General features: G+C 52.0%; 1 protein-coding gene across 1 annotated transcript in view; it reads right to left on the bottom strand.

Annotated features, from left to right (window-relative positions):
* STX1A (syntaxin 1A) overlaps nucleotides 1-13,870 on the bottom strand; it is a gene marked incomplete at its 3' end in the record, with an annotated part of 98,130 nt that overhangs the window by 16,713 nt on the left and 67,547 nt on the right. The window contains exon 5 of the mRNA XM_082493228.1: nucleotides 10,657-10,730. Within this exon, the coding sequence (XP_082349354.1) occupies nucleotides 10,657-10,730 (74 nt within the window). The remainder of the gene's footprint in view (nucleotides 1-10,656; nucleotides 10,731-13,870) is intronic.

The raw sequence follows: 13,870 nt of genomic DNA on the forward strand, positions 1-13,870 counted from the left end.
CCCTTCTCACCCTTGTGCCGTGATCCCATGAGAAGGAACAAACCTGGGTGCCAAATTTCTAGTTGGGCCGTTGCTTGTCCCAGGATGGCCGGGAGTCCAAGAGGGACACCCATGCTACAAACAGAGCCAATGCCAGCGGCAATAGCTCCATTGCAACGCAGTGCCCCCGCTGAGGTTCTATCCCATGGCACCAAAAATTCAAAATTACACCAGCAGTGCACTGGGTACCAGGGCAAAACCAACAAAAGCAAGGGCCGGGGACTTTTTCACACTGATGGTATGTTCCAGACAAAAAAATGCCTTAACTCAAGCTCACCCCACACTTCCCCGGGCGATAGCTACAACAGTCACATCCGTACAGTTCACCCGTCAGGCACACACAGCCCGTCAGGGCTGCTCGCCAGCCCTGCCAGAGCTGTCAGCTTCTCTTACCCGCAGTACGCGGTGACAAGCAAAGCCAGCAACGCAACCCTGGGACAACAGCTCTGTGCCCAGCTCACCTCCTGCCCTGTGCACGCCAGCGTGTGCGCTGGGCACACACAATGCTGGGCACGGGGTCCCAGCATAGGGGGTGGCATCCACGGGAAGACAAAGAGCTCCAGGAGCCTGGAGACAGAGACCAGCCAGGTCAGAAGTCAAAGTCCCCAAGTGGAGCAGTGTGGTACGTTGCCCACCTCAGCCCCTCAACGCAGGGGCTCCAAGCTGCAGCCTGGAGGAGCTCCTCTCCCCTGATTACCTGCAGAGCCTAGAGAAATGCTAAGAAATGCCCAAATTACAAGAAAATCTGCCATTTCCTTGACTGAGTGATCCACGGCTGAGAGAGTTGGTGTTGTGCAGCCTGGAGAAGAGACAGCTCTGGCGAGACCTTACAGCAGCTGTTCAATGTATAAGGGCAGCTCATAAGAAAGGTGGAGAGAGACTTTTGACCAGTGCCTGCAGGGACAGGACAAAGGGCAGCGGTTCTAAACTGAACGAGGGTGGGGTTAGGTTTGTACCTAAGAAGAATTGCACCGTGAGGGTATGGAGACCCTGGCCCAGGCTGCCTGCAGAAGCTGTGGATGCCCCATCCCTGGAAGCGTTCAAGGTTGGATGGGGCTTTCAGCAACCTGGTGCAGTGGAAGACCAGGCAGGGGGGTTGGACTGGATGGTCTTTGAAGCTGACTTCCAACCCAAATGATTCCATGACTCTACGGTGGAGCAGAGCCCTGAATCCCACTCTCCCACGTGCCAGGATGATGTCCCAACCACAGAGCTTCAACATGGAGCAAATCTAAACCCTGCTCAAAATCACAGCCCTGGGCTACACAAGCACCAGTTTGTGGCCACCTCTACTTTCCTCAGACGCTGCAGAAGTAACACCTTTGCCTGGCAAACATGGGCACACCACAGCTGACACCAGGGATAGCCACCTTCGACTGCCCCCTCCCTGCCACTGCCACCCAGCACCTGTATATGAGATGACAAACAACTCCTGAAGGGCAGAGCACAGAGCACAACAGAGCAGAAGGCTCAGTGGGGGCTTCGCAGCACTGCTGTCAGCACACCGCAGCATCTCTGGAGTGGCAAAGGCAGAGTTTTTTTTCCGGGAAGAGATCTGCTGACTCCCCCCGAACACCGCCCAGCTAGAGCAGAGCTCTGCCCATGCCAGGATCTCTCCTGGGACAGGAGAACCAGCGTGCAGGGGGACTTGCTGCTCTCCTGCTTTTGCTGTGTGCTGTTGCACCATCCTTTGCTTCGGCGTCACTATGCCCCAGCAATTCTCCTTCCCATTTGCTCTAGAGGCAACCCTCAAGCCTTCCTCTTGCTGGTGCAGGGCCAGGAAGATGCTGGGCTGCGAGCTGGAAGATGCCTCTGCAGAGGTGATCAGTTAATGTCCCGGCTGTATTGATTCGGTACCAACTGCGGCATGGGAGAGCAGACTACACGAGTGGCTTTCCAGACTGAACAGGAGATAAACTATAAACACCAAAACTCCTCTGACTTCACTGTGGAGCGCTTAGAGAACACAGGATTTTTACTGAGCTGTATTTGTGTGTAACCCCCCTGTGAGAGCAGCAGATCCGTGCCTGGATCCCCACCCCTGGGTGCTGAAGAGCAACGCTGGCAGCTCCTGTTGCCTTCATCGGTTTAATGGTTCGCTAAAACACAGTCTTCACTGCAGAACTGCCTCGCTGCTCCCAGGCGCCATGTTTTCATCCACATCTTCCAGTACAGCCAGCGAGGACAAAGCACTGGAGGTCACCCTGCAGTGATGCAGAGGCAGGTTCCGCTGCTGGAGCAATGACTGCATCTTGCCAGGTGCTCTCTCACCAAAGGATCATCAGAAGGTTGGCCAACCCACACTAAAAACTACACAGCAACCCTGCATGGTGGGGCAGAAGACAAAGCTTCAGCCCAGACAAGGCTGATTTTAAGAAGCTGTGACAATGAGACACCCGTGACAGGCTCAGCGCCCTGCACTAATGTCATAGTTTCATGCAGGGTGCCCTGGACACCCTCAACATAGCCCCTCGTAACGCAGATGGTTTGCCTGGCCACCACAGTGTGACTTCCCCCAGGGAAACGACTCCAGCCTGGCTGAGCTCTTGTCACACAAGCCCACAGCCAAGCCAGGGCGGGCAAGGATCCTTAAAATATACATGTGAGCCAAAAGCTCAGCACCAGAGTGATGCAACTGTGCTAGCAAAGCTCAGCGCGAGACTGCACTGAGCAAGAAAGCGATTTATTAAATAAAAATAAATTTTAAATAAAGCTGGTTTCACTCCCTCCGGGATTCACACACTTCTCGTGCCCCAAACTCACATGCATCGCAAGATGTACAGCCAGCAGCATTTGTGTAGGACGTGTCCTACAGGTCCCCTTCACATCTCCCGGGTGACACTTTGTTACTGGTGGCCACAGAGAGGTTTGGGGTGCATCTTCTGCGCCCACCAGGAGCTGCCAGCAACACTGATCTTCCACCCATCGGCCTGTCCTGCCTCAAGATCATATAGGCAGCACAGACGATTAACAATTATGGAATGATTTAAATTGCATGGGACCTTCAGAGGTCCTCTGACCTCCTGTCCTGGAGTAAGCTGCCCAATGGTTTTCCACCCTAAGCCTTCTTAGAAGCTGCATGTATCCATGCTGGCATCTCAATTGTTTTTTGGGTTAGGTGCCATCAACCCATGCCAGCCTTGGATCCCTTCTGCCATTCTGTCTGCTGCTTCCATGTGTACACTTCCATTCAATTTATCTAACTCTTTCTCACCTCTCCCTAAAGGAGAGGTCCCCAGACTCGCTGCTTCTGCGGGACGAAGTGAGAGGACAAAGAAGTGCTCGTGCCATTTCCCAAGGCATAAACATTTCAACAAGACCTCTGTAGCAAGGACCAAGCAAATGAGCACTGCAAAGCACAGAGAACAGTCCAGAGAACCACAAACCACACGTGGGAAATTGGAGACGAGGGGACCTGAAGGCTGAGCAGGCATCTGGGGTCATGTGAGCGTGATAACCCCCAGCAAGACCCCCACAACAGCCTGACATGCAGTGGTTTGCAGGACAGAAGTGACTCTTTCAGCCTACACGTGAGCCAGTAGCTTTAGAGTCCAGGCAGCTGTAGAGAGGGCAGCATTAAAGTCAGATCCCATGGCAGGGTACAGCAGCACCCAGGAGTCTGCCACAGCTGCTTGTAAAGCAGGGACAGGTTCACTGATCCTCGACATGGATCTGCTGGAGCATCACCCTGGTGCCCCCAAAGCCAGCAGCACCCCAGCGCAAGCGGAAGGGAGAAGCCGGGTCACACCCCACACTTGAGAAGGCCCCCATGGACACGCTTCCCCACCGTGCCCATGACCTGGGGCAACACCACAAAGCTAACACTGAGCAGACACAACACCTCTCTTGAAAGGCCTTGGAGGGAGCTGCACCATCAAGGGTGATATGCAGATGATGGGCAAAGCTCTCGTCAAATAGTTCATTCAATCAAGCCTCTGACTTTCCTTCTGGCAGACCACAGAATCACAGAATCACAGACTGGTTAGGGTTAGAAGGGACCTCTGGAGATCATCTAGTCCAACCCCCCTACCAGAGCAGGGGCACCTACAGCAGTTGCATAGGATGGCGTCTAGGCAAGTTTGGAATGTCTCCAGAGAGGGAGACTCCACAACCTCTCTGGGCAGCCTGTGCCAGTGCTCTGCCACCCTCACAGGAAAGAAGTTGCTCCTCATGTTAAGATGGAACTTCCTACGTTCAAAGTTTGTGCCCGTTCCCTCTTGTCCTGTCACTGGGCACCACTGAAAAAAGACTGTTCCCATCTACCTGGCACCCTCCCTTTAAGGATTTATAGGCGTTGATAAGATCCCCCCTCAGTCTTCTCTTCTCCAGACTAAAAAGACCCAAGTCCCTTGGCCTTTCCTCATACAAAAGATGCTTCAATCCCTTAATCATCTTTGTAGCCCTTTGCTGGACTCTCTCCAGCAGTTCCCCTCTTGAACTGGGGGGCCCAGAACCTGACACAATACTCCAGATGTGGCCTCACCAAGGGAGAGTAGAGGGGGAGGATGACCTCCCTCCACCTGCTGGCCACACTCTTCTTGATGCACCCCAGGATGTCATTGGCCTTCTTGGCCACCAGGGCACATTGCTGCCTCATGGGCATCCTGTTGTCCACCAGGACTTCCAGGTCCCTTTCCACAGAGCTGCTCTCCAGCAGGTCAGCCCCCAACCTGTACTGGTGCAGGGGGTTATTCCTCCTCAGATGCAGGACCCTACACTTGCCCTTGTGGAATTTCATTAGGTTCCTCTCCATCCAACTCTCCAGACTGTCCAGGTCACGCTGTATGCAGGACAGCCTTCCGGTGTGTCAGCCACCCCTCCCAGTTTTGTGTCATCAGCAAACTTGCTGATGGTACACTCTATCCCTTCATCCAGGTCACTGATGAATATATTGAACAGGACTGGACCTAGTCCTGACCCCTGAGGAATACCACTTGTTACTGACCTCCAACTAGACTAGGCACCATTAACCACAACCCTCTGAGCTCTATCTGTCAGCCACTGTTCAATCCACCCCATAGTCCATCCATCTAACCCACACTTCCTAAGCTTGCCTGTGAGGATGATGTGGGAGATGGTGGCGAAAGCCTTGCTGAAGTCAAGGTAGACAACATCTACATCCACAACTTCCCCTCATCCACCCATCCAGTCACGCCATTGTAGAAGGCTATCAGATTAGTCAGACGTGACTCCCCCTTGGTGAATTCATGTTGACTACTTCTGATAACCTTCTTTTCCTCCAGATGCTTGGAGATGATGCCCAGAACAAGCTGTTCCACCATCTTTCCAGGGATGGAGGTGAGGCTGGCTGGCCTGTAGTTTCCCGGGTCATCCTTTTTGCCCTTTTTGAAGACTGGAGTGACACTGGCTTTCTTCCAGTCCTCAGGCACCTCACCTGTTCTCCAGGATCTATCAAAGATGATGGAGAGCAGTCCAGCAATGACTTCCGCCAGCTCCCTCAGCACTCGCAGGTGCATGCCATCGGGCCCCATGGACTTTTGGCTATCCAGTTTACTTAACTGATCTCTAACTTGTTTTTCTTCAACCAAGGGAAAGTATTCCTTCCTCCAGACTTTCTCTGTTACCCTCAAAGTCTGGGACACTCGAGGGCTGGCCCAAGCAGTGAAGACAGAAGCAAAGAAGGTATTCAGCAACTCCGCCTTCTCTGCATCATCCGTCACCACAGCACCTGTCTCATTCAACAGCAGGCCCACATTTTCCCTAGTTTTCCTTTTGCCTCCTATATACTTAAAGAAAACCTTCCTACTGGCCTTGACATCCCCTGCCAGGTTCAATTCCAAGGTGCCTTGGCTTTCATCGTTTCATCCCTGCATACCCTGACAGCCTTCTTATACTCATCCCAAGTGGTCAGCCCCTTCTTCCACATACTGTAAACTCCCTTCATCCACCTGAGCTTTTTCAGAAGTTCCCTGCTCAGCCATGCAGGTCTCCTGCTTCCCTTGCCTGATTGCTTGCTCTTCAGGCTGCACCGATCCTGAGCTTGGAGGAAGTGATGCTTAAATAGCAGCCAGCTCTCCTGAGCCCCCATACCCTCTAGAGCCCTCTCCCATGGGATTTCTCCAAGCCATTCCTTGAAGAGATCAAAATTAGCCCTCCTGAGGTTTAAGGTTTCAACCCTACTTGTCTTTTTGTGCATACTGCGCTTAATCCTGAACTCGATCTTCTCATGATCGCTACAGCCAAGGCTGCCCCTAGCCTTAAAATCTTCCACCAGTCCCTCTCTGTTTGTCAGTACTAGGTCCAGTAGTACTCCTTCACCACCTGAGTCAAAAAGTTATCATAAATGCACTGGAGGAACCTCCTGGACTGTGCGTGCCCAGCTGGGTGGCCTTCCCAGCAGATATCAGGGTAGTTGAAGTCCCCCATGAGAATCAAGGCCTGTGATTGTGAGGCAATTCTCACCTGTCTGTAGGAGGCCTCATCAACTTCCCCATTCTGATCAGGCAGCCTGTAATAGACACCCACCGCAGTGTCTCTCCTGTTACCCTGCCCCTTAATCCTCACCCACAAGCTCTCACCTTGCTCTTCATCCACCCCCAGGGAGAGCTCGATCCATTCCAGTTGCTCTCTCACATAAAGAGCAACTCCACCACCTCCCTCACTGCCCTATCTTTCCTAAAGAGAACACAGCCCTCCATGACAGTGTTCCAGTCACGTGAGCTATCCCAACATGTCTCAGCAATTGCAATGAGATCATGGCCCTGTGACCACATGCAGATCTCTAACTCCTCTTGTTTATTCCCCATGGTGCGTGCATTGGTGTATAGGCATTTCAGAGAAGCCACTGAGTGTGTAGATTTTGCCCTTGAGGGGTGGTGGATCTTCCGATTCTCAAAAATACTACCACTCTGCCCCACAAGTGCTGAGCTACTACAGCCGAGCGCCTCTCTTACGTGCCCATTCCCCTTTGAATCTAGTTTAAAGCTCTCTCAGTGAGCCCTGCTGACTCCAGTCCTAGAACCCTTCTCCCCCTGCAAGACAGGCTCTTCCCATCTGCTGCCAGCAGGTCTGGTGTTCTGTAAATCGGGCCGTGATCAAAGAACCCAAAACCCTGCCGGTAGCACCAGGTTCGGAGCCGGTCACTGACCTGCTGGCTCTGCCTGTTAACCCCCACAACTGGAGGGATAGAGATCAAGACTTGTGCTCCCGATCCCTGTGGAATGATTACTAAAAATGATCAATAATACAGCATTGGTCACACATTAAGGAAAGGTATGAAATCAAAAGGCTTCTAGGGTAGAATACAGCTGCAGCCGGTATGCGAAGAATCCGCTACCTCTGCGATTCCCTGTACAATATTGCTTGCAGAGCAACACAGGGAGTGGAGTGGGGTGGAGACTCCAAGGCCAAACCCTGTGATAATCCAGCAAACATGGGAAAGAGATGGCACCATGGAAGAAAAACACTGAGAAGGATGGAGCAGAGTGGAGACACCGCAGCTAAAACCCTGTGATAAACTGGGAACTTGAGGACTAAATGGAGCCCTTGAAGGTCTTATGGAACTGATAAATTGCCTACTTGTTACCCTGAGCCAACAATCTGTCATTTTTTTGATGAAATGCTGTCCTTTAGTGAACTTTGCTCATTATAATGTCATTATAATACCAAAACACACCTCCATCCCAAAAGCTACCCGCCTCCAAGGTACGACCACTCCTCCTTGAGTCTGTGCCCTGAATTTTTCATAAACTATACCTTTAAATGCAAGGCGAGAGAATTTTACACCAATCATAATGAAAGTATTTATGACGAGAGTCACTCAAACTCCACCTTGAAGATAAAAAATAGTATAAAAATAGCTCAAGAAAAGGGGGATGTGAGGGAAGACACCATCGTGGACTTCTGGGACCAGTTGACGGGCTGAGCCTCTCTTCCTCCCCCATAAGGACACAAGTGGGTAAGATTCGAACACTTGGCTATACCAAGTGCTTCCCCAGGAAACTTAGAAATCTCTATATAGAGTGGTTTTATAACTCAGCGCTTTTGTAACCGAGCTATATCGCTAGCATCTTTAATATTCCCATGTGCTTTGTGGACAGTCCCTATCACCAGCAATCCAAAAGAACTTGTGTCTCTGTTGTTTAAATAAACTGCACTGTGTAGGCAGCTCATCATTTGGGTTTTGTCATTGAATGCGACCGAAGCGAGGCCGTGTTAGTTCATGAGCACGACTGGGCTGAAGGTGCAGTCTGCTATTAGTGTATTCAGAACCGTAACAGTTTAATATATTAAACGCGCCTGCACTGACAGCGGTGAATAGGGCATCACTCAGAATTTAAACCTAGCCGCACCTCGCCTCCCACCCTGGCGGGGAGTGTTAGAACGCAAGGGGGTTTATTTTCTGCCAAAACTACTTTGCCCCTTAACGCAACAATCCCTTAACCAGTCAATGAAGGATCTGAAGCCATAAAACATTGTGGTCTTTCACAATCACTTCCCCACAAGAATTAACCCACATTTTCAGCCCATTACTGAGTTGTATGGCTAAGTTATACCATCTCTAAATGAAACGCTTGCTTTGTACATTTTTTCTGGAGATGAGTAATTTCTTCTGTCTAGTGCCATTTCATCAAGCTAAAGCAGTTCAGCTTTTAGAGCTCAGGCCACAGCTGACAATGGAGGAACTCAATAAAAAAATGCCATGGTCACACAACACAAGATGCCAACCCAGCACAAATTCACTCTTTTGGATCCACTTTCCTCTAAAACCTGGGGTTAACGACATGTTTGTGGGTGCAGTGACAGGTGCCACCTACCCTCCTGCACATGGTGCAAGCAGAGTGTAGCAGCTCCAGTCAGCACTAAGTCTTGCACACGTGCCGGGGACAAGGTGCCACCATGCTTATGCCTGATCCAAATAAATTTACACCACTGGCTGATCCAACAGGGGCCACTAGAGCCTCAGCATTGGTCTCTCCTGCTTCCACTGCCACATGCTCTGCAATCCTGGGATGTCCAAGACAATTGTGTAGCTCTGACTCCAGCAAATCAGTAAAAGTGTGTCCTATTTTCACAAAGTACATGTTATGTAGGAATTCAAGCCCTGGTTTCAAAAGCAGCTGGAGACCACGGGGAATCTTGTCTTATGAGACCTCAGGTCATCAGTGGTCAAATGCTTCTGAGTTAACCTGAGACCTGTGAAGATTCCGCAGGCTGTGTGAGTGGTGCATGAACCTCAGTCATCTCCCCTGTCCCCAGTTTGCCCTCAATGTCCTTTCCCTCAGCACTCCCCCGGCGCTCCCAGGTTCTGCCTGCTTGCTGCTTCCCCGAGAAAACTTTCTTTTGGCACTTTCTGCCACGTTGTTGTCCTTGCCATGGCCCCATTGACTGCGCTCTCTCTGTTGGTGTGCTCAAAGTCTTCCCACTAGCACCCACCACAGACATCAGAGAGATGTTTGTGACCCATCCTCGCTTTCCAGCTGCCTCAGGCCAGGACCTGAGCAGTATGCAGCAGGGACATCTGCAGCAATGAGACCTTCCCACTGCAATCAGCTGCTCCCAAGAGAGAAAAGCCTCTCTACAAGACACTCCAACATTTCTTTCATCAAATATTTCTAAGCTGTTTCTAGACTTTGGAGGGGTGGGAGGGACGTTACTCAGAATTGTAGGATAATTCAGGCTCGAAGGGACTTCAGGAGGTCATGCAGCCCAACCTTCAGCTCAAAGCAGGGTCGATGACTTCCAGTTTCTAGCATGTGCTGTTGGACTCACGGACAAGATTCATGTCCCTCAACCCACATCTCCTGTAGAGCCAACACGTTCCACCCTGCCTTGGCTGCAGACAGAAGTGGGATCAGCACAACCGTTCATCACAACTGAGCATAATACAGCCTCAGGACCATCTGGGCAGATGAGAGGGAGGTGGACCCCATCTCTAGCTCTATCCCCTGCTAAGAAGCCCTTAAAAAAAAAGGTGCTAGTTACTGGTGGTTTCATGGGAACATGAGAAAGACTTGTGTCAGCCCTTCAAAAGTCTAGTGTTCCCTGGACTGCGAAGCCACATCGATGCCTGGTAGAGGCGCAACCACAGCCCCAACAGAGACGAACATTTCCAGCAGGCTGCAGGCCTGCACAGTACTCTCTGAAAGACCGTCTTCCTGGATTAAATGAAATTTTAGGTAAGTTACCCAGCTGCATCAGGAAGCCTTGGTCTCACATACAAGCGGCTCAAGCATCCTTCCAGGCACTGCAGAAACACAGAGACTTCAGGTTTCTGAACACATTTCAGGCAAACGTTCTCCCCCAAAGTTGGCACTGCAGGGGGTGTTTTTGCTCCAGTCAAAATCACCTTTAGTGAGATGCTTAACATGGATGTGCAGAAACCCACCCGCCTGTTAGTTCACGCAGACACGATGCACGCTGCCCTCCCCTCCACAGCTCCCACTGCACGTACTTATGTCACGCGTCTCTCAGGCTGGCTTTTTCACCGATCCTTTTGGAAATGCACTGCACTTCTTTGCCCAATATTTGCACACCAGAACTTGACTGCTCTAAAGCCAAGCACAGCCCTTCTCTCCCATCACCTCCTGGGATCCCTCAACTGCCTCCAGCCGCTTCCCGACCTCCCCTTCCGGATGCCACAGGGCAGAGACCCACCTGAGTTTTCCTTATCCGCAGGTCAGCAGATGACCTGTTCAGTCCTTCCTCTTGTTCAATGCTCTGCTCGATACCTGGTCGGGGTAGAAGGACACAGATTATTTTGCGCTGTTTAGAGAAGAAAAAGGGATATCTGGCAAAAGGATTGTAAAAGACTGAAGCTTGTGAGTCGAGGAGCATCTGGCACTGAGCAGTCCCCAGCTCCTGACTCTAGCCCACAATTTAGCCTGGACTGGCAGCAAAGTCCCGTTTCATTACTGCAAAACACTCAGTGCCTGGCCATCGGCCGAGACTTGGTCCTGTCGAGGGCAGCACCCGTCACTCACAGGCTGGTAAGCGAGGGTTTCAATACAAAATTGATGTAATGCTCAGGTCTAACGCTCTACTTTCCAGTATTCAAACGAAATGGAGTGCTCCTCTCCCTCTGCTAGGCAGGAGGAGGAAACCCAGAGCTAAAATGTCTCTACAAAATACCAAAGCTCAAGACTTCTCTAGGGATCCTAAAAACAGTAGGTCTGCCAGCTGCCCGACCTTGCACAGGGAGGACCCATCAGGCTGGCAAGAGCATGCTTCATCTCGCTGAACAGTCCCCTGCAGCAAAGCAGAGATTTGCCCTTTTAATTATGCCCAGTAACGCAACTAAGTGAGATGAATTCCTCATGTGTCCAAAGACCACAAATCACAGCAGGGAGGAGCGCTGCCCTGCTCAGCGTCCCACTGTGGTTCAGGCATGGGGTTGCAGAGCAGGAGGTCTGGCACAGAGCAAGGCAGTGCAAATCTGCTCCTCAAGGCCAGCTTGGGACATGATAACTCAAAAACTTAAATTCAGGGACTTAAAAAGCCTGAAAGAAAGCTCCCATCAACAGGCTGGCCCAGCGTTCAGAGATGCGTAGTTCCATGTAGACCACCAGGTGTGAGCCGGTGGCATCCCTTGAGTTTGGCTAATGACTCCATTCCCAATGCAGATGTCCCACAACTCTCTGAGCCCAGCTGTCCCCAGCATGTTCCACGCTGGAGCAGGTCCCGTGAGCCCAGCATGGGGCAGGTTCCTCCTGTAACCGGGGCTCCCCATTCCCTGGAGCTGCCCAATGGCTCCCAATTACCACTCAGCACAGCAGGGCAGAGCACAGGACACCACCACCACGGTGTTTCTGCTCCATGCTGGTTAGCACGGGTGGCCCCACAGCACTGGGAGAGCAGCAGCGCTGTAAGGAAGACTGTAGGCCAGGGGAAACCTTCACGGTGCTGGCAGAGGGTGTCCAACAGCACAGCATGCTCCGGGGAAGTGCTGGAGAACATCAGCACCAATTCTGCGCTCCCTCCTGTTCTTTCCTGGAACAAGCGTCTGTATGCAGAGCTTATCTGAAAGGTCCCGTCCCACACAGCCAGACGGCCACGGCACTTCTCCTGTGCACTCCCCTGCCTGCGAGCCCGCTGGCTGCTGCCCGCCCAGCGTATTTCATCAGCAATCGGTCTTCCTCCACACTTGTCATAAAGCATTCCCTGTTCCCAAGGAACACTATTGGCAAACATTGTACGTTTATGATAATTAATAAAATCACATTTTCCCAAGAAGCTGGTAATTAGAATTAGCCACTGCATGAGCAATGTCTGTCCTAAGGAAGTCAATTCGTTGTCAGCAGATGGTGTTTTTGATCAGTCCTGACTGTTTTCTTTCACTGATCATGCTGGCCACGAGGCGATCTGGGACAAAGCACAAGGACTAATAATCTGCTGCTCCAGGTAAATACAACACTGGTGGGTCTTTTCTGGAAGAAGAAAACAGGAGTTGGAGCCTGTCCTGTAATCCTTCAGGCTGTCAAAGCCCCTTAAAAAACACAGAATAAAGCGCCTATGGAAAAGGACTTTTGTTTTGCACAGGCTAAACCCTGTCCCCACCTGGACACCAGGGATCCCAGTATGGCTGGGGGGGGGCTCTGGGCTGTGGGAAGGGCCCGTGGTCTATGAAACAGGTAAGCTGGCTCCTAGCTCTTCTTCGGGTCTAGCTGAGATCACGTATCAGGAGGACAGAGAGCAGCAAGGGGACAAGAGAGCTACAAGTACACATGTGACATGGTCATGCCACTAGTGACAAACCTGACCAACAGCTCCAGCCGTATCCAAGTCCTCCACGACTGTGGGGCTCCCACGAAACCCTGGAACTAGGGAGAATGCTGCTGCCATGGGGGAAGCACCAGCTCTTCTCCCACCTTTCAGGCATGGCCAAGTGTCCTGCAACAAGCTCAACCAAATCCCACGCTGAGGGCCAGGACCACTGCAGGCAAATCTGAACGATGCTGGGGTGACCTGCCTCCTGCCTCAAGATGCTGCCATCCTCACTGACCCCCCTGAATCCCTGGGGTCCAATCTTGGGCTTTTGGGCTCGTCCAGGTGCTCCAGCACAACCTGGGCCATTGATGGGCTGACAGTCACATTGTTCTCACTCCCGCTTGTCAAAAGAGATTGATTGACTCTTCCAATGGTGGAAACCAACAGTTACATTGGCCATGCTCTGTGCCTTCACTGCCCAAGGCAGAGACATGCCAAGACAATGGGATGTGCTGATGAGACAGGATAACCTTCCCTGAGCTCAACTGCCCCTTTCTTCCCCACCACCTGCCCCACAGAACCCATGTCCAGGGGCAGCAGTACCTCCTCCCCATCCTGGCTATGCTGGCAGTGTAGCCAGGATGGGCAGGGGGCACCACTGCCTTTGGCAGAGCCACCAGCAATGGCAGCCTGTGCTGGAGATGGAAAAGCAAGGGAAGACAAGACCAGGCTGGTGGGAGCAGGATGCAGGCAGCGAGAAGCATGAAACCCGGGGCACGCATGCCCCATGCCAGCACACTGCCAGAGAGCCGGCAGCACCACCCCTCCCGGCTGGAGCCACACAGGGACCATGGCTCTCTGGATGGGACCTCTTGGTGCTGCACCTGCCTAGGCTGCCTGTGCCAACCTGGCTCACCAGGGAAAAGCCAGTTCTTCTTGGAGGCTTGCAATTCCCACAGCAGCACCTCTTCAACCACTCAGCACTGGCAACCTAACCTTTGGCCATGCGGTGGCTTTGCTCAGAGTTGGGGCTCACCAGGAGAGCCCAACGCCTGCCAGTGTTGGTGGCATAGGACTTGCCCACAGCCCATCAGGTTCTCATGGCCCCTTTCCGTCGCCTCCATCCTGGGAACGGGGAACAAGGGGGCAAATTCACAAAAGGCAA

Source organism: Vanellus vanellus, assembly GCF_965231255.1.
Source record: "Vanellus vanellus genome assembly, chromosome: 19".
Lineage (NCBI taxonomy): Eukaryota > Metazoa > Chordata > Aves > Charadriiformes > Charadriidae > Vanellus > Vanellus vanellus.